General features: G+C 41.1%; 2 protein-coding genes across 5 annotated transcripts; one reads left to right on the top strand and one right to left on the bottom strand.

The window, feature by feature from the left end:
- C5H12orf4 (chromosome 5 C12orf4 homolog) lies at window positions 1–20,043 on the bottom strand. Of its 2 annotated transcripts, none has more exons than XM_036405016.2 (14): window positions 19,944–20,043; window positions 18,553–18,747; window positions 18,154–18,299; window positions 16,881–17,062; window positions 15,320–15,419; window positions 15,119–15,240; window positions 13,796–13,902; window positions 12,082–12,279; window positions 10,420–10,548; window positions 9,294–9,362; window positions 7,613–7,815; window positions 2,540–2,597; window positions 1,244–1,311; window positions 1–259 (listed from the first exon to the last, which is right to left on the bottom strand). In XM_036405016.2, exons 2-14 carry the CDS (start codon window positions 18,728–18,730, stop codon window positions 167–169), a joined length of 1,653 nt encoding a protein of 550 aa, XP_036260909.1. In that variant the 5' UTR covers window positions 18,731–18,747; window positions 19,944–20,043; the 3' UTR covers window positions 1–166. The 2 variants fall into 2 exon arrangements, with proteins under 2 accessions (XP_036260909.1, XP_054370840.1); XM_054514865.1 differs by lacking the exon at window positions 19,944–20,043 and adding an exon at window positions 19,551–19,572.
- Window positions 20,017–26,405, top strand: RAD51AP1 (RAD51 associated protein 1). Of its 3 annotated transcripts, XR_004982282.2 has the most exons (9): window positions 20,048–20,123; window positions 22,058–22,107; window positions 22,359–22,485; window positions 23,159–23,268; window positions 23,595–23,669; window positions 24,100–24,249; window positions 24,889–25,035; window positions 25,558–25,719; window positions 25,883–25,989. XR_004982282.2 is itself a non-coding variant. In XM_036405017.2 (8 exons), the coding sequence occupies exons 1-8, from the start codon at window positions 20,104–20,106 to the stop codon at window positions 26,008–26,010; spliced, it is 807 nt and encodes a 268-aa protein (XP_036260910.1). In that variant the 5' UTR covers window positions 20,017–20,103; the 3' UTR covers window positions 26,011–26,405. The 3 variants fall into 3 exon arrangements, 2 of the variants coding, with proteins under 2 accessions (XP_036260910.1, XP_036260911.1); XM_036405017.2 differs by lacking the exon at window positions 25,558–25,719 and having other exon boundaries at window positions 20,017–20,123; window positions 25,883–26,405; XM_036405018.2 differs by having other exon boundaries at window positions 25,558–25,997.

Below are 26,405 nucleotides of genomic sequence, written 5' to 3'. Positions count from 1 at the left end.
TACCAGCCAAGAACAGACAACATTTATCTTTTATTACAACACAATTCTTGAAATTGCAACAAATGTCACTTTGGAGTCATGAGTCCACAGGAAAGAGACATCCTAGTCCCGAATCTCCTAAATCTCATCCTCTGCCAATAGGATACAGGTTAGTGCCCCACAGAAATCAGTGCTTGGAGGTCAGAGTCAGTGTGGAGGACACTCTGAAGATCTGTGGCAGCATGTTACTCAGCTGGTAGAACATTTCCTCTGAAATTGTCTGGGGAAAAAAAAAACCAACACACAGGTAAGCTTTGTCTTTTTGTAGTTAGGAAGGATTAAGTCTCTCTCAACTTTGTTTCTTGGTATTTAAGAGAATTGCTGCTGTTCAGAAGCCAACAAAAATAATTTTCAAACTGTGTTATAATCTGACTGAATTCAATTAAAAGACTGACCTAAAAATATTTGCTGTATATTTATGTGACATGCCCACATAACCATTTCCAGCAGATTTCTTGTTCCAGGGATTGATTACTTCTGCCAAGCAGAAGCAGGACAGTGCTGCTTGTTATCTACAGGACTCCTGCTCTCTGCATTTCAAGACTAGCTTCAAATTTGGAATTTATTTGTGGCTTCCTCTTTGCTCAGCAGCTTTTAATTTGTCAAGAAATACATGTTACTCCTTTCCTAACATTAACTCTATTTTCACTGCTTTTTAGAACAAACTTCATGCTGGCTATCTTTGGATATCTTCCTGTTTCTGAAGATCAGCTAGAACTCCAAATTAAATAATTTCAGAATCTAAATAAGAACTAACTTCAAATACCTGGAGTAATTTTTTTTTTTTGTGAAAGCATGACTGAACTTTCTGCATTTCAGCTTTCCATGCTGTTAGACAGTATGACTAATAAACAATGCAAGTCTTGTAACACAAGGTCAGACCACTGGAGTAGTTAACAGAAAAATGTAATTAAGTAATTAACAGAAAAAAAAGCACCTTTTTCAAAGGTGATGCATTCACTACTTGTAAAGGTGAATTTCCCACATTAAAATTTTAGTATCATCTGAGAAAATACTACTGGGTATTCAAAAATATAAACCCACCCTTACTCCTCTTTTAGAGGCAAGGAAACAAAACCAGATAGATTAATTTAAACTCACTCAAAAGGGGCAGGCAAGAGCAAAAAATTCACAACTAGATCTGCTGTTATGTGACTTTTTACCAGCAGGCTCCTAGGTTGGATATGACTTCGATTTCACCTACCTGTGGTACCAGGAATTGTACAGTCCGAGAAATTCCTCCATCCCACGAGGCCATTTCCATCATGAAACCTAAAAAAACAGCATAGGCACAGTCTGGATTCTGTGCAACACTCCCCAGCAGTTACAGCATGAGCAGGCAGTGAGGGAGCTTTCACACACAAGTAGAGTGTGATCTGCCTTAATTAGGGATGCCCTCAACTGCCTTTAAATCAGACCTGGGCAATCTGAATGAAATGTAGAAAAATCTAATGATGAGTTCTGCAGAATACCTACACTGAGGACAGAATTATCAGTCCTCCTGTGCAGCACAGTGATGCACAGCAGAAGTGAGGGTTTCTCCAAACAGTGTGTCAGGAGTTCTTTCCGTGGCTTCCTTTCACTGTGAAAGGGGGGTGACCTCACTGTGGCCTCCCAGTGCCTGAAGGGAGCCCACAGGAAAGATGGAGAGAGACTCTTGACAAGGGCCTGGAGTGACAGGACAAGGGGCAATGGCTTCACACTGACAGAGAGTAGGTTTAGATTGAATAAGAGGAAGAAATTGTTCCCTGTGAGGGTGCTGAGGCCCTGGCACAGGGTGCCCAGAGAAGCTGTGGCTGCCCCTGGATCCCTGGCAGTGTCCAAGGCCAGGCTGGATGGGGCTCTGAGCACCCTGGGATAGTGGAAGGTGTCCTTGCCCATGGCAGGGGGTTGAAATCTTAAGATGCCTTCCAACCCAAACAATTTCATGATTCTACAGGGATAAAGCTCAGCACTCATTTATTGCTCAAGTAATGAACTACCAAAGGCCACAGGAATCCTCTTGTGGCAAATAAGGACACTCAGAAAAATACTTGTTTAATAGAAGTGGATGATATAGATGATATATCCATTGTGAACTACTAAAGGTCAATTACTACAGGAAGAGGTTCCTCAAGCAGGTGGTTGAAAGAAAGTGACTGGTTCAACTATTTAAGTGCAGCACAAAAAATGCAGAAAGTAAAAACACCACATGGAAAGGCAGAAAACCATGCTGAGTTGTGAGGACTATTTTTTCCTAATATCCCACCTAAACCTGCTGTCAGTGTAAAGCCATTCCCCCTTGTCCTGTCATTCCAGGCCCTTGTCAAGAGCCTCTTCTCCATCTTTGCTGTAGGTTGCCTTCAGGCACTGCAAGGGCACAATGAGGTCACCCCAAAACCTTCTCTTTTCCAGGCTGAACAATCCCAAACAATCCCCAGAGCTGCTCCATCCCTTTAATGAGCTCATGTCCCTGCTCTGGACTGGCTCCCCAGATCCCACTGGGGCTCCACTCCCCTACCTTTGACACACTTGAACACGAGCTCTGCCCTCTTCAGGCACCATGGAATGGTCATCTCCTAAATGAAGAAATAAAAAGCCTCAATGCCCCACAAATCTAAACAGCAAGAATAGCAGGGAAGTTATTAAAAGCAATATATTTTTTGCCCTACAACATAATTTTCAAGCAGGATTTGGGACCTTGCCTTCCGAACATTCTAGGCAGGTGTACACACCTTTCAGGAGACCATAAAAGCACCACCACTCCTTATTGCTAGGAGAGCCAGTGTCAGAACAATATTAAACATTTTTAAACTGATTTGTTGAATAAAAATGCTGTCAAACCCACTGGAAACTGGGCTGTTCAATTCCCCTGTGGAGCTCCAGAAAAAGTCAAAAATTGAACTGATAATTATCAGGTTCATGCTTCAGCAAATCAAAGGCAGGCTCCTGACTACATCTTAAAAGCACAATGATGACTTCTAACTGTTCTTGTTTAATATTTCTTGGCATACCCACAATCTTCAGTAAAACCTTCCCTCTAATACTAGAACTGGAAGAAGCCCTTCCTCCTTTAGATGCATTTATGGTAAGAGTGAGAACAAACAAATCATCTGCATCTGATGAAGGAGTTTCAGATAGCAACAGCCAGCAAATCCTTACCTAAACTTAAATAGCAAAACATGATATGAAAACCACAGTGGTTTAAGATATGGCTACAAGCACTGGGCTAAATAATTTAAGATTAAAGTTCATGAAACATTTTTTTGGCTGTATGCTAGAAAGCCAATTACACCATGATGATGTAACTCCATCAGAGACAGAATGACTCACTGCAAACACTTCTCAGGAAGAAGAAAACAATATCTGTTTGTTTCTGCTGTAATCTTCAACATGAAGATGAGCACTTCCTACTCTGAATACAGGAATATAGATGTGGAAACTGATTTATCATTCCAAGTACCTTTTCAAACTTAAGCTTTACATATTTTTCTATTCACTAAAGCCAGTCTCTATTTTGCAATGTCAAACACAGTGCAATCTGTTATCAGAAAGCTTAATTTCAGGATTAAAGAAAGTTATTTGAGAGGCAAGCTTATCTAAGAACGCTTACTGATAACACAACTGATAAACTGGATGTATGGCTTCATTAAACAACTACTGAAAGCCAAAGTTCCTCCTCAGGTGGGAGGATCTGCAATCCCCCAAAATACACTGTATGTTAAAAACTGGGTAAGTTTGAAGTATCTTTTCATAAATCTTTCATTATATAAATCACATACTGCTTTTAGGGTATACACCACATTAATCAGACAGAACAGTGATGGACAAGTTTGGGTTTTTACTTTTGTTGTGGTTGCCTTTTGACTTTTTAAATTTTTAAGCATTCTGGAAGCAACACTTGGTGTTTATTACAACTCATCTGCTCATGTGTGCTTTGTGTCACAAGTAAGGTTTATAGCTGGTTTTGATCACAGCTTTGGCTTAGTAAAAAACAAGTAACTAAGAAGAACATTCTCTCTCAGGAGCACCTTGAGCAATCAGTGATGGGAACTGAGCCTTAAACAGACTGATCAACACAGCAGGATATGACACCATTCCTTGGACTATTTTAGAGGAACAGAGAGACTAAATTTTGTGGGCATCCAAGGAGATAACAGAATGTTGCTCCTTGCAAGCCACAGGAACTGAATGACATAGCAGTGATTCAATTCTAATCCATCTTCACACACCAAAGTTCTCATGAATTCACCACATCACCAGGAGTTTTCTCTGGTGTGGAAATGGAGGATCAGCTAAGCAACAATGCAAAATACAGAGAAGGACATCAGAAAGCAAAAAAGCAAACAGCCAGCCTCTTAGAGCGAGTTTTGTATAACAGCATTCAAGAAAGTTAAAAAAAAAAACAACACCTGGAACTTTGGGTATTTTTCACTAGCAGAGACACTTCAACTCTTTTTAAGATGCAACCATTTTGTCAAATTAAGATTTCTTTGACTCATTTAGAAAAAAAGGGAGTGGAGGAGAGACCAGCTTCATTGGTCTTTCAGATATTTTTCACAGTGAGAAAGATATGCTGCAATCCTTTAGATTTTATTTTCATTTAATTTATGACAGCTCACTACACAGGGCTGCTTAGGGCTTGGGCCTTTGCAGAGCCATGTCATAATCAAGTAAGTAAAACAGTGAAGTCTACACACATCATGTGGAAAAATATTTCAAACTAAACTTCAGTGGGTAATTTCAGTAAGAATTAGCAAGGTGTTTAACTCACAGTGCATCTGTGCAAATCCTAAAGACTGGATGAGGAGATAAAAATTGAAAGGCAGGAAACTCAGATGAGAAACATTTGAGGTCAATCACCCATCATAACCTCTCTATGGACATAAACCATGTTCATAAATATTTGTTACACAGCTTACACTCCTTTCATTTCCACTTTTTTAAAAAACAATTTTGTCTTAATTTATGGTAATAGAGACAACTGGACTGAGATCACTGAAGAGTTACATTTTTGTCACTGTTGCTGTGTGGACAACAGCAACATTGAAGCTACCAAGGGAGGGTGCCAGCTCAGGCATTTTTAGCAATGCCTTCCTGTTAGAGCCATTTCATTCCCCAGTTTATGGCAGATTCCAGTGATCAGTAACACCTCACTTGGCCTGAAATCAAACTTGCCTGCTTTTGCCTTTCTCAGGTATCAAATCCAGTTTCCTTCCTTTATTGAATTTAATCATCAGACCAGAGAGATGTGTTTTGGTTGTTCTTGCCATAAGATAAACAAAGGAAAACAGAACTCTTGATTTTTTTTTTTCATAGAAATAACAATAAAATCTAATGGCTTCTTTGAGATCAATACAGTCAAACTGACAAAGAGCAGGTTTTGATTGGATGGTGGTGAGGCCCTGGCACAGGTTGCCTGGAGAAGCTGTGGCTTCTCCATCCTTGGAAGTATTCCAGGAAATGTTGGATGGAGTTTGGAGCAACCTGGGAGAGTGGAAGGTGTCCCTACGCTTGGCAGGTGACGGGACAGGACGAGCTTAAGGTCTCTTCCAACCCAAAGCAGTCTGTGATACTGTAATTACTTTTGTGAGGCTATAAACACCACTTTTCCATCTACATTAGGAGAAAACCTTTGGAAAAAGCACAGAGAACACTGCTAATGAATGCCTGTCCCAGGGAAGCATGGAAACATCTCTGCAGCTGGGCTCCTGGTTAACCACCTCACAAAAATGTTCTTCTGTGGGTGGTAAATGCAGAGTCAGAACTGTGGCTGCCAAAGGCACTGAGTTCAGGGTAACTTTCAGAAATCTGTCATTACTCACTTTTCCCTCAACAAGGAGTTACAGATTTGTGTGTTTCAAAGCAGGTCAGCCAGCTGCCAAGCACTGTAATAAGCAAGCTGCTAATGCAAGTCATACAAAGCACTTGTGCCTAAACACACAGTTACCATCCAGCTCACCTTCTGCTTACTCTGCTAAGACTTAACAGCTTAATACAAAGGTAAATTGTTTCACTGGGACCTTTTAAGAATCCAGCACTAGGCAAGAAGATAATTCTTCAGTTTCACACATTTCAAGGTGCATTGAACACTTGGTCATGTGATCTGTAGTTTAAAATACATATATGCAAACGGAAGCTAAAACTAAGCAGGTTTAAAGGAAACAAAAACCAGAAGACCATAATCAGGTGGCACCTTGATTAAGAAAAAGATCGATATATTTAATAAATTTCTGAAACACAGCAACTGGCTCCCATGAGAGACCCAGGCTGCTGTCCTGCATGTTGATTACTTTCCCATGTTAATTTGTGCCCAAAGAAAGGTCTCAGTACAATAGATGAAAAATTTCATAAATAATCTAATCTGTTCCTAAAAGTCTACTTTTATGCATGGAAACACATCCTTTAGAAGCTTCATTATTGTGTCTTTTTATCTTTTTCACTGCTTGCTTTTCATTATAATAGACCCTGATCCTGCAAAAAAGGATGACTTCTACTCCATGTTCCAGTAAATTCTATTATAAAACCTGTCATTGTTAAAGGTAATCCACTGGTGAGCATTTATCTTGCTGTGAGTCAGCCACTTTCCACAAAGGAAAGGCAACATTGAATCTAAAAGTGAAAAATCAAAGGGTTATGTAAAAAAGAAACCTCTCCAACAGACTGTAATTATTACTGATACCCTTGCATGGATGACAGAATTATCTTCCTTTTCTCATTTCTTTAGGTTTATAGACTTTCCAGCTCTTCAGGATAGGAGGCATATGGCTGTACTCCCTGCCCTTCTTCCCCTGCCTTCCCACCTCTTTTCTTCTCTGTGAGCCAGGTGTGACAGAGAAAAGAAGCTGTCAATAGTTTTAAATTGCTGTGCACTGAGAAATGTTACAGCTGATTGAGAGACAAGCCCTACAGCAGAGTCCCACTAGAGAAGAAAATACAAAACTCAGTACAGTAAGTAAGAACACAGAGCATCAGCAATATGCTGCCTCTTGCCCAGCCAGTATTTGAGGGGACTTAGAGAGGAAACAGGGACAGAAATTAGGCAGTGAAGGAGGAGACAGGTCAAAGTGAAGGTGAAATTTAGTTGCTCCTGTGTAGGGCTGAGGTGGTAGAAGATTTACAGAAGGTAGTGTTTAGATTTACAGAACTCTAAGTCAAGCTTTGCCAGTTCAGCTGCTCCCAAAAGTTAGTTTTAATGTTTACAGCTAATGATAATTAAAAGAGGGGATCTGGTATCACTACTGCATCAGCAACTCTGAAGGTAGAATTTCTGAGCAAGAGCTTCCAGTTGTGGTACAAGTATTAATAAAAGATGGGACTACACTGCAGTGAGATGGATCTAGGAAGTGGATTGTCCAAAAGGAGGGGTGGGAATAAAAACGTTTGAGTGATTCAGCTGGCTGAGATGTTTTTAATTGGTCTATTAAAAACATGGCTCCTTAATTTGGGTCACCATGTAGATACAACTACCACGTGGTATGGCAGAGGCCTGTGAGTGAGAAAAACCATCCCATTTGGCCTATATCAGCATGAAACACACCATCTGCAAAAATCCAAGGATATAAAACCAGCCCAAATGTTTGCATTTACTTACTTCTGACATTTCATGCACCAGCAGGAGGGGAATGCTGATGGTGGTGATGTCATGTGTGCAGCAGACCTTGAGGATGTTCCTGAGCCCCATGATGGCCGGGTCCCGGGCGGTCACGTTCACAGACCTGACGTTGTCATCCACGCACAGGTGAAAGGCAACATGGATTTCTGAGAGGTTTGAGTGCCTTGTGATGTAGAACTCTCCTGCACAATAAGGCAAAGCAGGAAGGGAAGAAATCATGGTAGTGATCTGTACTGAAATCCAATTGTTTGGAAGTGTAACAAAGATAAAAGGCCAATACAAATATACAGCAGAGATGAGGACATACACAGGAGATCTAAAATCTCTTGGACTGTCACTGTTTTACATCCATCCCACACTCTCTCTACTGCTTTGATGGGTTCCACTGGCATCATGGCCACATGGTGTAATGAACCATAACAGTGCCAGTACAGGATATGATCTCTATATAGCACAAAACAGAAAAACAAACCCAGAGGAGGTGCAATACTCAAAATACACAATGCAAGCACGGAATTGCAGACAGATGTGGGAGGCGGAAAGGCCAAAAAAGGATGGGTTCAAATAAAGGATGCACAGAGCCTGCGGAAAAAGATAGTGGGTTATGTAACAACTGAGATATGGCACTGGAACACAAAGGGATCAGTGACCATTAGAATTTAAAATAAGTCAGAGTAGTGGGAAGGTGAGTTACAGAGTTGTTTGAAAAAAGGAACCAAGACATCTCGTTGGGAATATTTTTAGATTTAGTATTCATTTATCAAAGGTGAGAGGCAGTGAAATCCAGGTCTCTCCCTTGCTCCTTTGCACTGGAGATCTAAAGCCTACAGTAGTCAAGGGAAAAGCAGGTGTGCAATGCCCCCACTGTTTCAGTCAACAAATAAACATCTTCCTTCAAACCTATTCCCACTGGCCACCGAAGTTAAGATCCTTTCTTTGAACTGGAACAGCTGCAAAAGGGGTCTGTACTCCTTCTGGATGACTGCAAAGGAGGCAGGAATCCCCAGCTGTGACCATCTACAAGCAGTAACACAAGTCACTGCTACAAGACACCTGGATTTATCTGGTCCAAGTTGATTTACAATCCACTCCCACTAAAAATATTTAAGACAGTCATGAAATCAATTTTAATAAACCCTCACTCAACCATGGGTTGTATGGACTTAACTCCTCCCCTAACTGCATATTCATCTTCAAATTCAACAGCAGCTTTCCTTACTAAACAACACAATATACACAGAAGATACTTCCCCTAAGAGAGGGATTTCTGAAACTTAAAAAATCCACTCAAAACTGCTTTTCTGTACCACAGCAGTAATATACATATAGCCATTTTTAAAAATAAAATTAGCAGCTAGTATTGAAGTTTCACCTTTCCCCCAAGATTCTGAGAGTTCTTTTTTTTTCACCCTCAAATTCCAAAAGGAAATTTTAGGCAAAGAGGAGTGATTTGCCCCATGCCATGTGATGCAGTGGCAAAGCTGGGAATAGAAACCAGATGTCCTGACACCCAGTTCTCTGCCTCAGCCACAGGAACATCCTTCTCCTCTGATTGAGGTCAGCTTGGGTTCAGTTTAAAATTTATGTTCTGACTTTAGAGCTAAAAATGTGGATGTATAAAACACAGTTTGCTTGAGGAAGAGGGGGCCACACAACTCACCCGGCAAAATGTTTGACTGGTTTCGTTCGACATTCTTTAATTTATCTTCATTCCCACTGATTTTGTTTTCTGTGTATGAACACATGGAACAAATATTAATCATATCCTCTATTAATTACACTTGGGCATGACAAGGTTCATGTACTGATATCTGGCTTGAATTTTGACCATGAAGTTACCATAAAGTCCCCAAAATGCAAGGGGGATGGGTAGAAGAGTTTTCACTGTCTTCAACACATCCCAAACTGAATCCTACCTCAAATTCCAGCCCTTCTTACTTACCATCCCATGATATTTCTTCAGTTGGACAAAAGCAAACAATATTCTCAGACATAACATGAAACTTTGGAAGTTGCCCCCACGACCACATAGTATCTTGCTATTACTCTTTCAATAATGTAATAAATTAAAACTATTTTATTCATAAGAGATTTACATAAATCAGCAGCATAAAACCAGCTTTCACCATTTCCCTTGAGATGCAGCAATATGCAGATTCTCAAGGGAACTTGTTTTTATTGTGTACTCATATTTGTTCATGTTCTGGATGCATTTAAATCACATAAGTAGCTCTCTGGAGGGAAAACAAAGTTACATGATGTACAACTGCACTGCCTAAACACCATGTGGTCAGAGCATTTCCCAGCCATTTGCAAACACAAATGTAAGGAAAACCATTCCCAAAGCTTTGGCCAGCACAAGAAAGCTAAATACACATTTAGTCAATTTCTTATCTGGTTTTCAGCATTCACTTTAAAGGAAGGGGGAAAAAGTAGTAAACTCCTTTTTCTGCAATTTTTAAAGATTTAAATGTAAATGGCAATAAAAAGGTAAAGACAGATAAAGTTTGTGCTGCTACTGGCAGTTCAGGAAAGCAGAATGGCCTGATATACTTCCCATGCTGTTAAAATGTGACTTTTATATGTTGATTCATTTTAAAGGAGCAGCAAAGACGCCACCTGAACATCACATTCTCTGTGAATTTCACACAGTTTCTTGATGAGCCCAAACATTCCATTTTACAGATGAAATAACTGCAGAAGAGTGGCATCGACTCTGCCCTGCCCACAAACATCCCTCTGACCACTGTTCTATTTCAAGGAGGGTAATTTTGGTTGTCACTGACCGTGGTATCTTTTTGTCTTGCTGCTACGCTGTGCTCTGGCCTTAAGTACAACCTTCTGGACAATTTCAAGTTGTTCTTGGATTCCAGGAAAATGGAAATCCGTGCATTCTTGGCAAACAGTTGCGAAATCTAGGAAAAAAATAAGATTGAAATGCATGTCCTGAGGTTGTGCTCAGTAACCTTATGTAATTCTACTCTACTGATCAAGTAAATCCAGCTATAAAGGCAAACTCTCCAAATAAAGCCCTACTGAACTCCTCTTCCAAAATTCATTGAGGATTATATTTGACAGATTGTGACATGGTCCCAGTACTTTCCCCTCTACTGTGGCTACAGGATAAAGTTGGTGGCTACAAGATGCAATTTTGTGTTTAATGGCATTATTTAAATTTCTGTCTTCTCTCATTGCCTAAAATTTAGCGTAAACCAGATACTCTCCTTTTGTTATTCATTTAAATACTTAAACAGTTTAAAAAGTACCTGCAAAATAAGTACAAGTACAAAATACTGTTACAATTAAACTACTTGGAAACCATGAACAGCAATCAACAAATGCAATTGCAGTTTTTCCTGGTTCACTTCCCTCTCCTTCTTCCTAGCAACTCCAACAGTTTCCAGGAAATATCAAGCACCACTGTGCATTTTTTTTTAATGGCATGCAAGAATAATGGCAAGTAATAGTCAAAAAAAGACATTCCAAGTGTATTTGTAGCAGCATATGTCACAGTCGAGACAGCCAGGATACACAGAATACCACCCTAGAATTTCCAAAGGCTTTAAGCATCAGCCCATAACAGAGTAACACCTGATCCCTTCAGAAGGGTGCAAGCATCCACCCTTCTTGTTCTTTAGCCCAACCTTCTATACCACATGCCCATGCACTGCACCTGTGTGCCCTCTGTTCCCTCTGGTGATTGATCAGCACACCTGGGCACTCCATGGTTCATCACCTTCTGTGCTGGTCCCCTGTCCTGCACAGCTGTAGCCACCGGGGATGAGGCTCAGCCACAGCCCCACTCCCAATTACCAAAACCAGTGTGCCTGCAAATCTTTTGGTATTAAACTTCAAGACAGAAGTGGGAGAGTCAACCGGAATAAAGAGAAGTTTCTTTGGTTAACCTTGATAGAAAACACCATCATAATGCTCACTTACTCAAAAGACATGCACTTAAAATGGCTATTAATCAAACTTTCCAGGAGTAGGGAAGTCATATTCCTATTGTTTACTTTTAACAGAATTCACAGTATCAAAAGGACATGGCATTTTTATATATTTACCTATGCCTTTAAAATCTGGGCATATTTCTTTTTCATTTTTGCAAATATGTTTCAGTGTGATAATCTGGTATTAAAGAGTTAGAAACTCCTATAATAAATTTGTCTAAATCAATATTGAAGGGTCCTCTTCAATATTGTTTGTTACTTTGACACAAAATGTAGGGAAGAGATGAGAGAGAACAGCACAACACTATCCCCCATCCTCATCCATATCTCTTTTTTCATTTGTAACCCTTTTGCAATACACGTGCAAAACATGAGTGCCTCCACTGAATTTTAATTTTACAAAGAATATTTTTCCATGAGAGAAAACAGCCAAATTTTATTCTAATTTATTATTTTATTCATTTTCCCTGACATGATACCTCCCATTAGAAGGCTCACCTCTTTTGATTCCGCTGTATGAGCTGATCCTGTTATCCACCAGTAACACCAGGCCACAGAGGGAAGTTGAGTAGAGGGACATGGCAGTCTGAAGCCTGTGCAGCTTCACCCCACTGCGCTGATTGCGCTTGTGTTTGCAGAAATCCAACATATCAGCTCTCAGCAGCCTCAGGTTGTGCATGGTCTTCAGCTGAGCCCCTGCACAGAGCACACGTGGCTCAATCCCAGTGGAAGTCTAAGCTCAAGACTCAGATTGAAATGCAAGGGCACAAAACTGCTTCCCTAAAGATCTGGAAGGGAGCTGTAACCAGTAAGACCCAGAGGATGTTCTCAGCCACTCATTCAGTTTTACAGACACATCAGCAATTCACAAAGTAGCAATAAAAACACAGTGTTTTCACTAAGTGAGGCTTGCCCGTGCCTGAAATGAGCCTTGTTCCCACTGCAGAATCACAGAATTATTAAGCTTGGAACCGCCTTTCAAAATCAAGACCAACCTGTGCCCAATCCCCACCCTGTCACCAGCCCACTGAGTACCATGTCCAGGCATTCCTTGGACACCAAACCTCCCTGGGCAGACCCTTCCAACCCTTTCTGTGAAGCAATTCTTCCTGAAGGAATACTGCAGGGCTAGGGATGAACTACTGATGTGTGCTGGTGTATCCTTCCCCACCCTCCCCAGAACCAGTGCACAAGCTCAGGAACTCCTGCTAGGCCTTAGCATTTGTGCCATCAGCTGGGCACTGAGGCTTCCCTGGGACATCCCAGGAACTGCTGCATGGCTGAAGCGGGAGCTGCGTGGAGAGGAAGAGATCATCAGTCAGCCCCTGACAGCCTGGAAACATCCCCTACCCAACCCATGGTTCAAGGGAAACAGCACCATTGCTGCTGGAGTTTTGGAAACTCCAGCAATTCAACCTGAGGATGAACATTTTCCAAATGACTCAAGGCAATCATCTCATGACCCTATGGAACATGGGTCCTAAGGGATGTCCTTGGAGCTTTCCTGCACCACAGCAGGCTGCACCAGCATCTCCCTCTGACAGAGATGCCCCTCAGAGCTTGCAAATTCCCAAGTTTGTGATACTGGGAAGGATTGTTGGTGCCCATCTCTGGCTAAATCATTTTATATTTCATTATAATCCAATTTTCCTCTCTGTGTTTTATCTATATAGTAATAGAGTGAACCTTGCCTTTGAACTTTTCTGCTCTTTTGCAAATTTGTATCAAACCTCCTCTGGCTGACACCTTTGCTGACGATTTTTTAAGTGACCTAAAGTACTCCTGCACAACATAACATGGTGAAAACAGCACAAGAAGACTCTACTGCACAAACAAAAATACAAATTGCAAGTATCTATTCTGCTGTCAACTGATCACAGGAAGTGAATTTAATAAACACATTTTTCTACCAAATGTAAGAAAAGTCAAAGCATCATTTTTGGGCAATATACTTTGTTGTTGCTGTGCTTTTTCACATGAGTCACCCAAAGAAAATGGATAAAAATTTACTTCTAGAATGTTTTCCATTAAGGTTTCCACCTATTTCAGACATTGCTTAATACAGTTTATGCTGTTCTCTTACACATGTAAAGAACAAACACAAAACAACTCCAAACTATGGATTATACACATTGAGAGTTAAGTAGTGTAAATAATATGTGCCTTGGGTACATTATTTATTACCAGCTGTTATTTGGTTTACTCCACTTACCTAAATGAATAGTAAAGCTTTCTTCTAAAAGCCTTTGCTCTTCATAGATTCTCCCATTTCCTTCCACAGATTCCCTCAGCTGGCTGGGCTGAACTTTAATTTCATCACTAAAATAATAAGAAAAGTACCAAAAAGTTAATCCTAATTTTTATTCAAGACCAACAACTTTGGGAAAGTTATCCCAAGTTTTCTCAGCTGGTCTGTGGAAACCAGGAGACCAAACCTATGAGCATGAGCTCCATTCATGAGGTTTCACCTTTGCCTTCTTGGAAGCAGGAAGAGGAAACTTCACTGTTAGATTTACATTACTCGGCCCATTAGTAAAGCATTCCAAGACTGAGAATTAAAAATAAGTCACAATACCTAGTTATAACATAGTAAGAATGTAGGAATAAAAGGAAAACAAAAAGAATTCTCTTCAACCTATTTACAGTAGCCAAAATCTTATTAAGGAAGTTATTAACGAAAGCATTTCTTTTCTTCTTCCCACACAAAATGGGAGATTAAAAACCACCTTATCAAATGCTCCACAGTGTTCAAACTCCCAGGAAACATTTCAGATATCAGTTTTAATATTTTCCCTAAATTCAACTGTCTGGTAGTGATACAACAAATACTGTTCCTAATAGATGAAAGAACAGGATCCAATTTGTTTTGGCACTAGTGAGAAGTTTCTGTTTTCAAAGTGCCTCACCTCCAAAAATCTCTTATAAACTTGCAAGCAATTCTACTGATTTCAACTGCCAAGCAGCAATGTCCTAGTGATAGAGAATAAGGATCCCACCCAATTTACAAATTCTAATTTCCCTGCCATTTCCTCAAACAGGGGAAAGCATCTCATTCAATTCTCTCCACAAGCACTCATGCTAAAAAATTCCATTTTTTAGCTGTCCAGTGACATACATACAGAAAGAGAAAAAGAGGCTTGTTTATTCAAACCACTGTTACCATTTTTTTAAAGTACCATTATTCTCCAGAACATGCTTGGGTGGTAACAGAAAGGTTTGTGAAACAGTGTTAAAGACAGATATAGGAGAGGAAGGCAAAACAGGAGGGAATTCCACTCATGTCAAGCTGTACTTCAGTGCATTACAACACTTCCTGGTACAGAGATGTTGTAACATCACACAATGAAGAAATTCCTGAAATTATACATATTTCTTTATGATGGTCTATTTGCCTTTGATTATCCTAAGCAAATTATTTATAGATATTATCATATCATAATAAATAGGACTATAGTACCCTATTTAGGAGATTATGTAAATGCAAATACTTTGAACTATTTCAGCTGAAATTCAGCATCACAGAGGAATTAAATACCTGACTGAGCTGTTGTTGGGATTCTTTAGGTCCTGATGAAGCTTTATCACCCACTCCTGATATTCCTGCTTCTGGATAGCAGTGGTCTGTTTTAATTCATTGGTCCATTTGTTCTCCAAATCCTGACAGGAGAGCAGTGATAATTTGAGTGGTGTGGGTGTTCTTTTTAAGGTGATTATGTGCATGGCATATTCTAGTTACCTGCTGTGACTCAAAATGCTGAGCTGCTAAGGAATTCACATCCTGGTCAGTCAGTGACTTCCCAAGCTCCTGCATCACCTTATCCATTTCAGCTCCTTGCCTGAAAGAGAAGCAAACAGATTTCAGAAGACTGGCAGCAGAACACCCTTTGCTGTGATACAACAACAAACTTGGTTGTTTGTTACTGACAGAATGAACAATCACAGATTTAGCAATGAAAATCCACAAAACAAACTGGCCTTAAGGGCCAGGTCAGTCAGCCCCTCTGTAAACAGAACATCATTTGCCCTCATCTGGGACAGGCTCAGCTGCCACCAACATAGGGATGTGATAAATTCCAAGCGAATCGATACACAGCTACATTACACCTGTGCTCTACAACAATTCTGCTCTTTCTTCTGTATACACTCTTGAGAAGAGGCAATAGCAGCAAAAAGATTTGCTAACACCTTACTGGCAACATTGACCCTCAAACCAGAAATACATACAATTTAGTCCATTAGAAACCATAGCAAGAAGAGATAATGCACTGTCTAATACAAGCTTAAACACACACAGCTCAAGAGGAATATTGCTACTCAGAATGCTAAACCAGACCTACTGGAATTACATTGACACAAAAAGAAAAATCCACACTCAACGTGTTCCCTCTTGTGGATAAAGGAGTCACCTGCAGCTATGCAAGCTTATTCCAGAACTCTGGACTCAAACTTGTCACAGCATATGTCACAGTCAAGACGACCATGATACACAGAGTGCCACCATACCATTTCAGAAAGCTTCAACCCATACAGAGTAACATCATTTCAGAAAATTACAAACATCTGCTCATCTTGTCCTTCAGCCCAACCTTTGACACCCTTCACCTTACATGAATTGCACCTGTGTGCCCTCTGTTCCCTTTGGTGATCAGCACACCTGGGCACTCCATGGCTCATTGCCTTCACCTGCTGTTCAATGCTGTTCACCTGCTTTTCACAGCTGTAGCCACTGGGGATGAGGCTCCACAGCTCCACTCCCAACTACCACAAACTGTGCCTACACAAACTCAATGCTTTCTGGAAATCAAAACTTACATTCTCCTCAGTCACTGAAAATAATAGAAGGCTACCAAGGTAATATAAGGTAGCTGACCCTAATGACATCATAGAATCATGGAATGGTTTGGGCTGGAAAGGACATGAATGTCCATTTCATTCCAACCCCTGCCATAGGCAGGGACACCTTCCACCTGACCAGGTTGCTTAGAGCCCCATCCAACCTGGCCTTGGACACCTCTAGGGATGAGGCAGCCACAGCTTCTCTGGGCAACCTGTACCAGGGCCTCATCACACCCTGAGTAAAGAATTTTTTCCTAATATCCAATCTAAATTTTCACTCTTTCAGTTCGAAGCCATTCCCCCTTGCTCTAAATACTCTTGTGCCAGCCAAGTGTTGTCTGACTTGGGGTTTACACAGACAAATACAAGCGACACACGTTGTCCTATGAGTTTACACACCCAGTGGCATGTAACCCTATCTAATAAAAGAAAGGAGAACCTAAATAATAAAAAAGTAATACCTTTCACGTAGCTTTTTCAGCTCCACGTCCCTTTCACTTATTAATTCTGAAATGCTAACAAAATAATTGTGTTCCAGGTTTAACAGCATTTCAGAAGCTGGAGAATGGATCAGATCATGATAAACATCTGCAAAATCTTCATCCCAGCTGGTTTCTTCAGGTTTGGCATGTTCTAATGTTGTCTAAAGAAAAGGTAGGAGATTTTAAAGGATAAGATTCCTCTTAGGACATATAAAGATCCCTAATAAATGGTGGGTAAAACCATGGGGGCCCACACACAGCTTGTACCATACATAACTTATCTTCCCTAATTTTAGCTTCCTGTCATTCTACTTTAGCTTTTAATTTTCTCCTCTCCCATTCTTTCTCTTTCAAAGCAACTAAAGTCAGAATCATTAAGGCTTGGACTACAGTAAGGAATTACCAATTTTCACACAACACCAGCTGGGAAAGAACAGCAATATCCACAATAATACTTGCACCTGATGAATTTTAGATAAGCCCAGAACACCAGCTGTGCAAACAAAAATGCTTTGCTAGTGAGGATGACTAACTGCTGATGTCACTAAGAATTCCATCAACAAAACTGATCTAAGAAAGGCTATTTTTATTGAACAGAGAACAGCCCAAGAATGCCAGTTTTGCAAACTTTTAATAGAATTTTTCACATTTTTCTATATTTCATGAGAAGCAAATTCAATTCCTATAAACTTTTCTTCAAATACTGCAGGTTTGTCATTAATTTTTTCTTTTCACTAGGAGTCCTCCAGTTCTTCTGTACTCCACTATTTTTAAGATTCCATGTGAAACTGGAGACATTATTCCAACTAAAGCCTCCTAAATAATCCTTCCTAAATAATATGAACCCAAAAAATGAACTGAAAAGTCTCTCTCAACTATATGCTTTCTCCTTCTAGCCTTAATTACTGTTACTGAGTTTTAGGATAGGAGTGTCACTTCATTACCTCTTGCTTTATTTCTAAGCCACTATGAGCCTTATGCCTATGTTTTGTTTGAGTTTCAACTGTTGAATGAACAAACCACCATGTTTTGCCTCTCCATTTTCTATCTTTCAGCTCTATTAAATTTAAGAAAAACTTGACTAAGAACTTGTAGAATGAAGACTTGATGCTCACTTTCAGATAAAAAGAAAAACCTGCAAGAATGGCAGTGAATTTTAGTGTAATATTTCATCCTCACAGTTGTGATTGCACACATACACATATTCTCACAAAGCAAGCCTTGAATATTTACTCTTCAGCCTTAATCTTACCTCTTTATAAGCTTTAGCCCAAGTATCTGCCAGCTGGTTGATGTCTACTTTTCCTGATTTCACTGCTTCCAGAGCCACTTCAGCTTCTCTGTCATAATCTTTTATAGTTTCCTCTTCTACAAATTTACTAAGAGATTGCTTCAGGTCTATTACAACAAGAAGAAATGGTCCATCAACAGAACACATGAACAATAACCCAGGAAACCTGTAAGTACAGTTTTTCACCTGAAAACCTTTTCCTTGCTAGCACTGACAATAATTTTCTCTGATGTTTTGCTGTTTAAAAACCAATTTTGTAAATACTGTTCAAGTAAAATACTGTTCTTTTGGCTTCTTAGAGCAAGCTCTAAGATACTTATGGACAAGGACACGAGATTAATTTAAGAAACCAAATCATACCATTTTCTATAAAGCATGGCAGGTTGTGCAGAACCATCAGACGTCCATGTAAATGACTGATATTCTCTTGCACAGGGAATTTGAGAGGCACTGTAAGCACAAAATGTTCATTCCCAGCACTGAATTTGTACACATAGTCTCTCTCTCTAGTTAAAGTCTTTCCTTTATTAGGCTTCATCCTTTTTAGTTTGTTTCCTGCAACAGAAATGAAAGTAACAAGAATTACATTTTTGTAAACTCATAAGTAAAAAATGGTAATGAAAAGCCATGGCTTTGTTAATAATTAACAGTCAAAAATACTTAACCCCCCAAATTTTCATAGATACTCAGTTTTGACTTCCAAATACATGCATCTGGAACTGAAGCATAAATACCAGCTTACAAAATATCAAATGCTTCTAAAATGTATTTGAGTGTGTCAATGTATAAACTTGGGTAATTGCTCTTAAAAATTACAGTGCAAAATCTCCTGACTTAAAAGAAGAAGCAAGGCAGATGGGAATCCTGATAAATAGAAAATTAAACAAAACACCTTGACTTCTGTCATGGATGCCTCAAAAGCTGAAATCGTGCAGAGTGCACAGAAATTTTATTTCCTCCTTTCTGCAGGTGCAAGGCCTGGGGAGTGGGGGAGCAGATGTTTGCAACCATTTTTAGAAAGAGCTGATTTTGTCTTTTTGTAACCTGCAGTAAAAATAAGCCAAAGGAGATGCAAGGGGACTGTGTAGAGTGAAAATACAGGCTGAGATAACTCTGCTGGTATTTTTTACCCTCCACAGGGTTCTTCTGCTCATTAACATGCCTCTGTTTTTAACATCCCCTACAAAGCTGGACACATTGATTCAGCTGAACCCTCCCCAGTGCTAAAAACCACACCCCGAGGAAAAGAAAAAACAATAAAAATAAAAAATTCTACAGCAGAATTCACGGGTTTAGGGTTCGGTGGGTTTGTTTTGGTTTTGTTTTTTTTTGGGGCGTGGGTTTTTCAGCGAACAAACCTATGTGTTAGACACAGACGAAACAAGTCAGTTTCAAAAACATCACAGGACAACCAATATTGACGCGAGGCGGTGTCCCGGCCTGTCTGTGAGTGGGATGCAAAGGGAAATCCTGGGAAACACAAACCCGACCACGCTCTTTCTGCTGCTCCCCGATGCAGCGAGGAGGTGGGGAGGAAGCTGATAGAGAGGGAGCTGGGGACAAGCCCCGTGTTCCAAAGAGGACCTGGAATGGCAGGCTCAAAGCCGGCAGGACATGGCCTGCGGGAGCCCATCCGCCCCCTCCCCGCCGCGGGCGGCTCCCGGTGCCCGCACTCCCTCCGCTGGAAGCGGCAGCGCCCGCGGGCACCGGGAGCCTCCCGGCCGTGCCCGGCCCGCTCCGTCCCGGCTCACCTGGCTCCGGGCGGGCAGCCGCGGGTTAACCGGGCCGCAGGGAAGGGGGAGCCGGGATGTTCCGCCTCCCCGCTCCCGTCATCGCAGCTGCGCGTCCGCAGCTGCACTTTCGGCGCTGCGCCTGTGGCGAGCGCGCCAAGCGGCGCCGGCGGCGGCGGGGATGGCGCGGCCGGTCAGGAGGTGCGTGTGCCGGGCTGAGGGACCGGGGGCTCGCCCGATCCCCTCGGGGCCACTGCGGGATTCCAGGGTGGCCCCTTTCCCTTCCAGCGGAGCGGTCAGGATCAGTGGCACAGGGCCGTGTTGGAGGCCTGGCCAACAATAAGTGGTGTCCGCCGGGGTTCTGTCGTAAATGGTTTGGGTTGGAAGGGACCTTAACCATCCAGTTCTAACCCCCTGCCATGGCAGGGACAGCCTCCACTATCCCAGATTCCTCCAAACCTCATCCAGCATGGCCTTGGACACTGCCAGGGATGGGGCAGCCACAGCTTCTCTGGGCAACCTGTGCCAGGGCCTCACCAGCCCTCACAGGAAAAAATTTTTCCATATAGTCAATCTAAATCTCCTCTCTGTCAGTGTGAAGCCATTGCCCCTTGTCCTGTCACTCCAGGCCCTTGTCAAGAGTCTCCATCTTTCCTGTGGGCTCCCTTCAGGCACTGGAAGGGCACAATGAGGTCACCCCAAAGCCTTCTCTTCTCCAGGCTGAACAATCCCAATTCCCTCAGCCTTTCCTCCCAGCAGAGCTGCTCCATCCCTCTGATCCCCTTGGTGTCCCTGCTCTGGCCTGGCTCCAGCAGCTCCCTGTGCCTCCTGGGCTGGGCCCAGGGCTGGATGCAACTCTGTAGGTGGGGTAATACTGGGCTCATTATTGTTTAAATTACTCATCCATGATTTGGAAGAAGGGTTTGATGTCCCCTCAGCAATTCACAGATGACACAAAGCTGGCAGGAGTGGCTGATACCCCAGAGTGCTGTGCAGCCCTTCAGAGGGACCTGGACAGGTTGCAGAGATAGGTAGAGAAGTGTCTAAAATTCAACAAAGGCAAGTGCAGTTTTCTGCACATGGGAAGGAATAGCTCCATGCCCCAGCACAGGCTGGGGGTGACCTGCTGGCCAGCAGCTCTGCTGAGAAGGACCTGGGGGTCCTGGTGGACAACAGGCTGTCCATGAGCCAGCAGTGCCCTGGGGGACAAGAAGGCCAATGGAATCCTGGGGTGCACTGGGAAGAGCAGTGCCAGCAGCTCAGGGAGTGATCCTGCCCCTCTGCCCAGCCCTGGGAGGCACATCTGCAGTGCTGTGTCCAGCTCTGGGCTCCTCAGCACAGGAGCGACAGGGAGCTCCTGGATTGGGGCCAGCAGAGGCTGCAGAGATGATTTAGGGCCTGGAGCATCTCTGGCAGGGAAAGGCTGAGGGAGCTGGGGCTGTCCAGCCTGGAGAGGAGCCCCAGCTGAGAGGGGCCCTCAGCCCTGGGTGTCCCTGCCTGCAGGGAGGGCTCTGAGCAGGGCCCAGGCTCTGCTCCAGGGGCCCAGCAATGGCACCAGAGGAACGGGCAGGGACTGAGCCCAGGAGGTTCCACCTGGGCAGGAGGCAGAACTGTCCTGGGCAGTGACGGAGCACTGAACAGATTGTCCAGAAAAGGTGTGGAGTCTTTTAAAAAAATCTACAAGCTATTCCTAATGAGCAATTGTGTACAGTTCCATTGGTTGTAGATTTATCTCTGCTCTCTGTGCCCAGGGAACAGCTGGAGCTTTGCCAGGGGTGGGTTTGGGTGGATATCAGGAAAAGTTTCTTCCCCCAGAGGGTGGTGGTGGAGCACTGGAACAGGGAATGGTCACGGCCCCAAGGCTGCCAGAGCTCCAGGAGTGCTGGGACAGCACTCTCAGGGATGTACAGGGTAGAACTGTTGGGGAGTTCTGAGCTGAGCAGGGCCAGGAGCTGGACTGGATGATCCTTGTGAGTCCCTTCCAACTCATGGATAATCCATGATTCTGTGATTCCATCCGCCTGAACATGTATTGCTTTTTCTCCTTGTAAAACATGATCTACCCAAAAGTGTTACCCAATCAAGATGCTCAGTCCGAAAGGATTGATAACATTTTTTTTTTTTTTTTGCCACAGGAACAAGAAAGTTGTTGATTATTCTCAGTTTGGGGATTTGGAAGATGATGGTAAGTGGGATGTTCTTGTACATCATGAATTTGAAGTCATTGCCTCTTACATAAAAAACATGTAAGAGAGGGTCTGTTGAATTTTCATTTTAAGTGCATGTAAGGATAGTGCAGTTATAGTTGTTGTGTTCTTTTAAAATAGGATTAATTTCCAGAAAAAGTTACCTTGATATATTTTCAGTGTGCAATGAAAATGATGAAATTTAAGAATATAGGAAAACTCATGAGAGCTTGTTGCTGTTTTCCAACAGATGAAGACTTTGCACCTTCAAGCAAAAAATCCAGAACACAGCTCAAGGAATCAAAGAAGGAGAAAAAAGAGAAGTCAAAAAAGGCCAAAGAAGTGACTCCATCACAGACACAGACACTTAATAAGAGGTAAGAAATGTTGTAAACTGTGTAAAACTGGATTTCAATAAGAATACTTGGGTTTGGTTTCTTTTCCCCAGGAGTTTTAAGCAGCTGAGAACATACAAGTAATACATGACTGTAATAAAGATTTTGAGCTGTATTAATGCACCTTCAGATAACTCTAAAAATTCTGAGTTTACTAGCAACTCCTAAACCAGAGAAATATAAAGACAAATTTGATTTCTTCTAAAAGAATGTATTTAAAGGAAGATATAAAATCAATGTCAATGAAAAAGAGAAATCTAATTTTTATGAGTAGAGTTGTGTTTAAATATTACATTTTGGTGTGGCATTTCAAGCAAATGCAATCTCTTTTTTTCCCTGAAGTAATGCCAGTTAATAGTTTCATATATTTATAAATCTATATATATATATGTATATATATATATGTATATATATGCACACATACACTGTTTTACAATCAAAATGCTTTAAAGTATAAAGTGCTTTAAAAGTTAGTGTGTGCTTTGTCTAAATAATTTCAAAATGTAATATTTGTAACAAAATATGCTATAAATATGTATTGAAATATTAATCTCTTCACAAGTACCTGAATTTAAAGAGTTCACTGAGCAAGAAATAGTTCTATAACACTCATGTAATTGTTTTATTATTTAACATGTTGTCATTTTTTCCCTAGGTTATCCTTGGATGAGAAACTTTATAAAAGAGATTTGGAAGTTGCCTTAGCCTTATCTGTCAAAGAAAAATCTGCAGATCCCCAAGAAGTGCAAAATTCAGAAGAACAAGGTTACTTTACAGTTCCATGCAACACTCTTTATTTATATGCAGTGAATTTGAACATGGGAATTTATTTTACACTGAAATAGATTGAAAACTATACTTTATTTCAAGATGTCATGGCAAGAGAGAGTTTCTAGGTATTGCCTATTTTCTTATGTTCTTGGGTTTTTTTTTTTCTGTGAGAGAAGTAACTCTTCTATAAGATTTTCCAAATATATACTTGGATTAGAGACAGATAAAAACTTCAGCTATTTTAATTTCTTGCTATTTTTACTTTTTATAATATGTTTTTGTATAGTATTTTTAATTTTTTTCCCTGGATCTTAAAACAGGTAAGAATATTGAATCAGAAAATACACAGAGGAGACCCCCTTTTTCCAACTGCAGTGTAGACAGTGAACTTTTAGGTAAGTTCTTCTCACACTCTTTTTACAAAAAACATTTAAGTACCTTATCTCTTCTTTGTTTCCATTGGTTTCTTTTTTTTTGTTGTTGTTGTTGATGTGGAAAAAAGGGTCTTTATCTTAAATAAAGGTTGAAGGATGTGTCAATTCTTTCGTTAAGAATTTGGCCCCGGTCTTAAAATGAGGAAAGCTGTGGATTGGTGAATTTTTGGTCTTTGTTTTGTTTGCCTGATTACAGGTAAATGTTGATAAATTTGACAATGAGAAAACAAAATGAGAAGCACATGAAAACAGGTGTCAATGATATGTTTCTGAACAGTATAACTTCATATCACTAAAATGAATTCTGGGCACTCAAATACCAAATTATTTTAGAGGAAGAAAATAGATTTACTGTGAATTTGAGCGGATTGAATCACTTTCTGTTTTGTAGGTCTCAATCAGGTTATGGATGATGATGCACCTGAGGGTGATGGGAGGCAAAGGACAGCAGCAACCGAAGTTGCAGCACATCACAGGTCACTGGTGGTTGACAGTGATGACAGAGCCCATAGTCCTGATTCTGACCCAGAGTCTGTACCCAGTAAGTTCTTCTCCACCAAAACCCTCTCCTTAGATGTGCTTTGGATGTGATGTGTGTTTAGTTTGGATTTTTAGTGAAATTCGTGCTGCTTTGACTGCATTTTCCCTTACCTCCCCCCTTACTGAAGCATTATCCCCTCATACTCATGACATCTCATTTGCACTTTGACACTTAATTTACTCACTGGAGCTTATTCTCTCCCAAACCAGCAAAATGTCACTGCTTCTCTGCATTTGTATGTCAGGAGAAATTCCTTCTGCCCTCCTTGTCCAGGAAAGTTTTATCTCTTTAAAGATCCTCCGATCATTTTTGCAGTTGTTTTCTGGGATTTGTGTCAAAACAGTGACTCTGGAGTAGTATCAGGTGTTGGAGCTTTCACTTTTGGCTTTGTTTAAGCTTATTTTAAAAAGCAGGTAGCCTCCCTTCTTTCCTTCCTGTGACTCTCATCATTTGGAAGAGCAAGCTGCATCCATGTCTGTGTCATTCCCTAACAGGCAAGGTGTCTGTAAATATTTACCGCTTCAGGATGGGACAGTCTAGTACCATCCTCATTATTTCTGCTGTGCAGTGGTCTGTCATCTTAAGTGATGATTTCTCTGCTAAAAAGCATCTTTCTAAAGTAATTTTTTTCCATGCCAGCATCACCTATAGTTTCTCCTTCCTGGATAATGGAGCACAACTCTGAGCCAAGGCAGAAGGTGATGTCCAGTCCCTTGGAAGGAGCTGGAAGGCCTCTACATGCATCAAGTCCTGTCACAGACAAAAAGCCTAAATGGACACCGCCAGGTATGGGTGAGGCTGCAGCTCTAGACACATACATGAGTTGACTTCAGCGTTTAGCAATCTCTCCTAAAAAAAATAAACCAAAAAAAGCTATTCCAGGAAAATGCCTGCCCTCTGTATACATTTTATTGAGATTTTCTTTAAAACAAAAAAGAGAGAAAGGAAGAAAAGCTATATCTATGTTTCATTGACAGCATTATCCTTAACTGCTTTATCTGCATGGGGCTTACAAAATGTTTTCCAAACTGTGGATCAGACCTTAATCAAAAGATCCTTTCATGTCCATTTCTCTCTTATTTAGAGCTTTCTTTATTTCTGGCATGTGCTAAATTATTATCTGTTCTAAACAAAAAATATTTAAAAAATGCTGGAATATTTTAGCTGCACTAATAAAGCAAATGCTTAACAGCTTTTTTTTTCTCAAGGTATTTGAGAATGCTGCTGCTGAGTCCTGATTCTTTGATTTTTCTTTGATATTTGCTCTTCTTTTCTGTACATGGTTCTTTCTGTTTGGCTCCTCTCAAGTCCTCATTTCCCCATTGGAGCTGTGTTCAGTATTTCTCTGTGGAGTGCCTGAAAATGCCCAGGACACAGGGAACAGTTGCCCAGTGTTGCTGCAGTGTGTGGCTGGGTAATTAACCCGTGCACCATTCCTGCTGCACTGGCTCCCAGAGGGAGGAATCCCTGGTGAGTGATTCCCATGTGCCTCTGTAGTTTGGACCTTTTTGCACTCTCTTCAGAATGCTTCTTTTGTCCTGCTAGGAAAACGATTAGAAGACAGCAATCATATGATACTTTTTTCCCCCTTTAAACCTCTAATACCTTCTTTTTGTTTCAAAATCATCTCCAGCTCCCTCAGGAAGCAGTAATGCCTCTGTGAAATGTGTTCCTGTTAAGTCACCTACTCACTGCCTAAGGCTTGGGCTCTCCAGACTGGCAAGAGTCAAACCTCTCCATCCCAGTGCTACCAGCAGTTAATGGTCAGTGACAAAGTGCCACACAGAGGAAAAGACTGTGGAAAGGGTTTTGCTGATAAACAGAGGGTGGGCAGCATCCTGGAATCATCCATTTTGGAGGACTCTTTATTATCAGATCTGTCTGATGTTAGGATGAGTTTTTATTCTGCAGATTGCTAGGCATCTTTAAGTGCTACTGAATACTAATGTTGTTTAATCAGAGTGACATCTGGCCACCAGCTTTTTGCTATATTATATTCAGAGATTTTGGTTTGTGATAATTTTAATTCTTTAGTACCTAAAGTCTTGGCATTAATGTAGTCTAGACAGCACTACAGCAGTATGATGATAGGGAAATGTTTTTTAGAATGTTGTATTTTTAAAAAAAACTAAAATAAAATATTTTACAATGTCTAA

The sequence above is a fragment of the Molothrus ater genome, chromosome 5 (genome assembly GCF_012460135.2).
Source record: "Molothrus ater isolate BHLD 08-10-18 breed brown headed cowbird chromosome 5, BPBGC_Mater_1.1, whole genome shotgun sequence".
NCBI classification, from domain to species: Eukaryota; Metazoa; Chordata; class Aves; order Passeriformes; family Icteridae; genus Molothrus; species Molothrus ater.
This window is presented reverse-complemented; position numbering and strand designations above follow the sequence as displayed.

What these genes read in the sequence shown, in the direction of transcription:
- C5H12orf4 (XM_036405016.2), bottom strand. Translation starts at nt 18,730, where the DNA reads ATGAAGCCTAATAAAGGAAAGACTTTAACTAGAGAGAGAGACTATGTG. An exon ending in CAAGACAAAAAGATACCACG is followed by an intron (nt 9,363 to 10,419) that starts GTCAGTGACAAC and finishes GTTCATACACAG; the next exon opens with AAAACAAAATCAGTGGGAAT. An exon ending in CCAGTCAAACATTTTGCCGG is followed by an intron (nt 7,816 to 9,293) that starts GTGAGTTGTGTG and finishes CTTATTGTGCAG; the next exon opens with GAGAGTTCTACATCACAAGG.
- RAD51AP1 (XM_036405017.2), top strand. Translation starts at nt 20,104, where the DNA reads ATGGCGCGGCCGGTCAGGAG. An exon ending in TGACCCAGAGTCTGTACCCA is followed by an intron (nt 24,250 to 24,888) that starts GTAAGTTCTTCT and finishes TTTCCATGCCAG; the next exon opens with CATCACCTATAGTTTCTCCT. An exon ending in GCCTAAATGGACACCGCCAG is followed by an intron (nt 25,036 to 25,882) that starts GTATGGGTGAGG and finishes AATCATCTCCAG; the next exon opens with CTCCCTCAGGAAGCAGTAAT.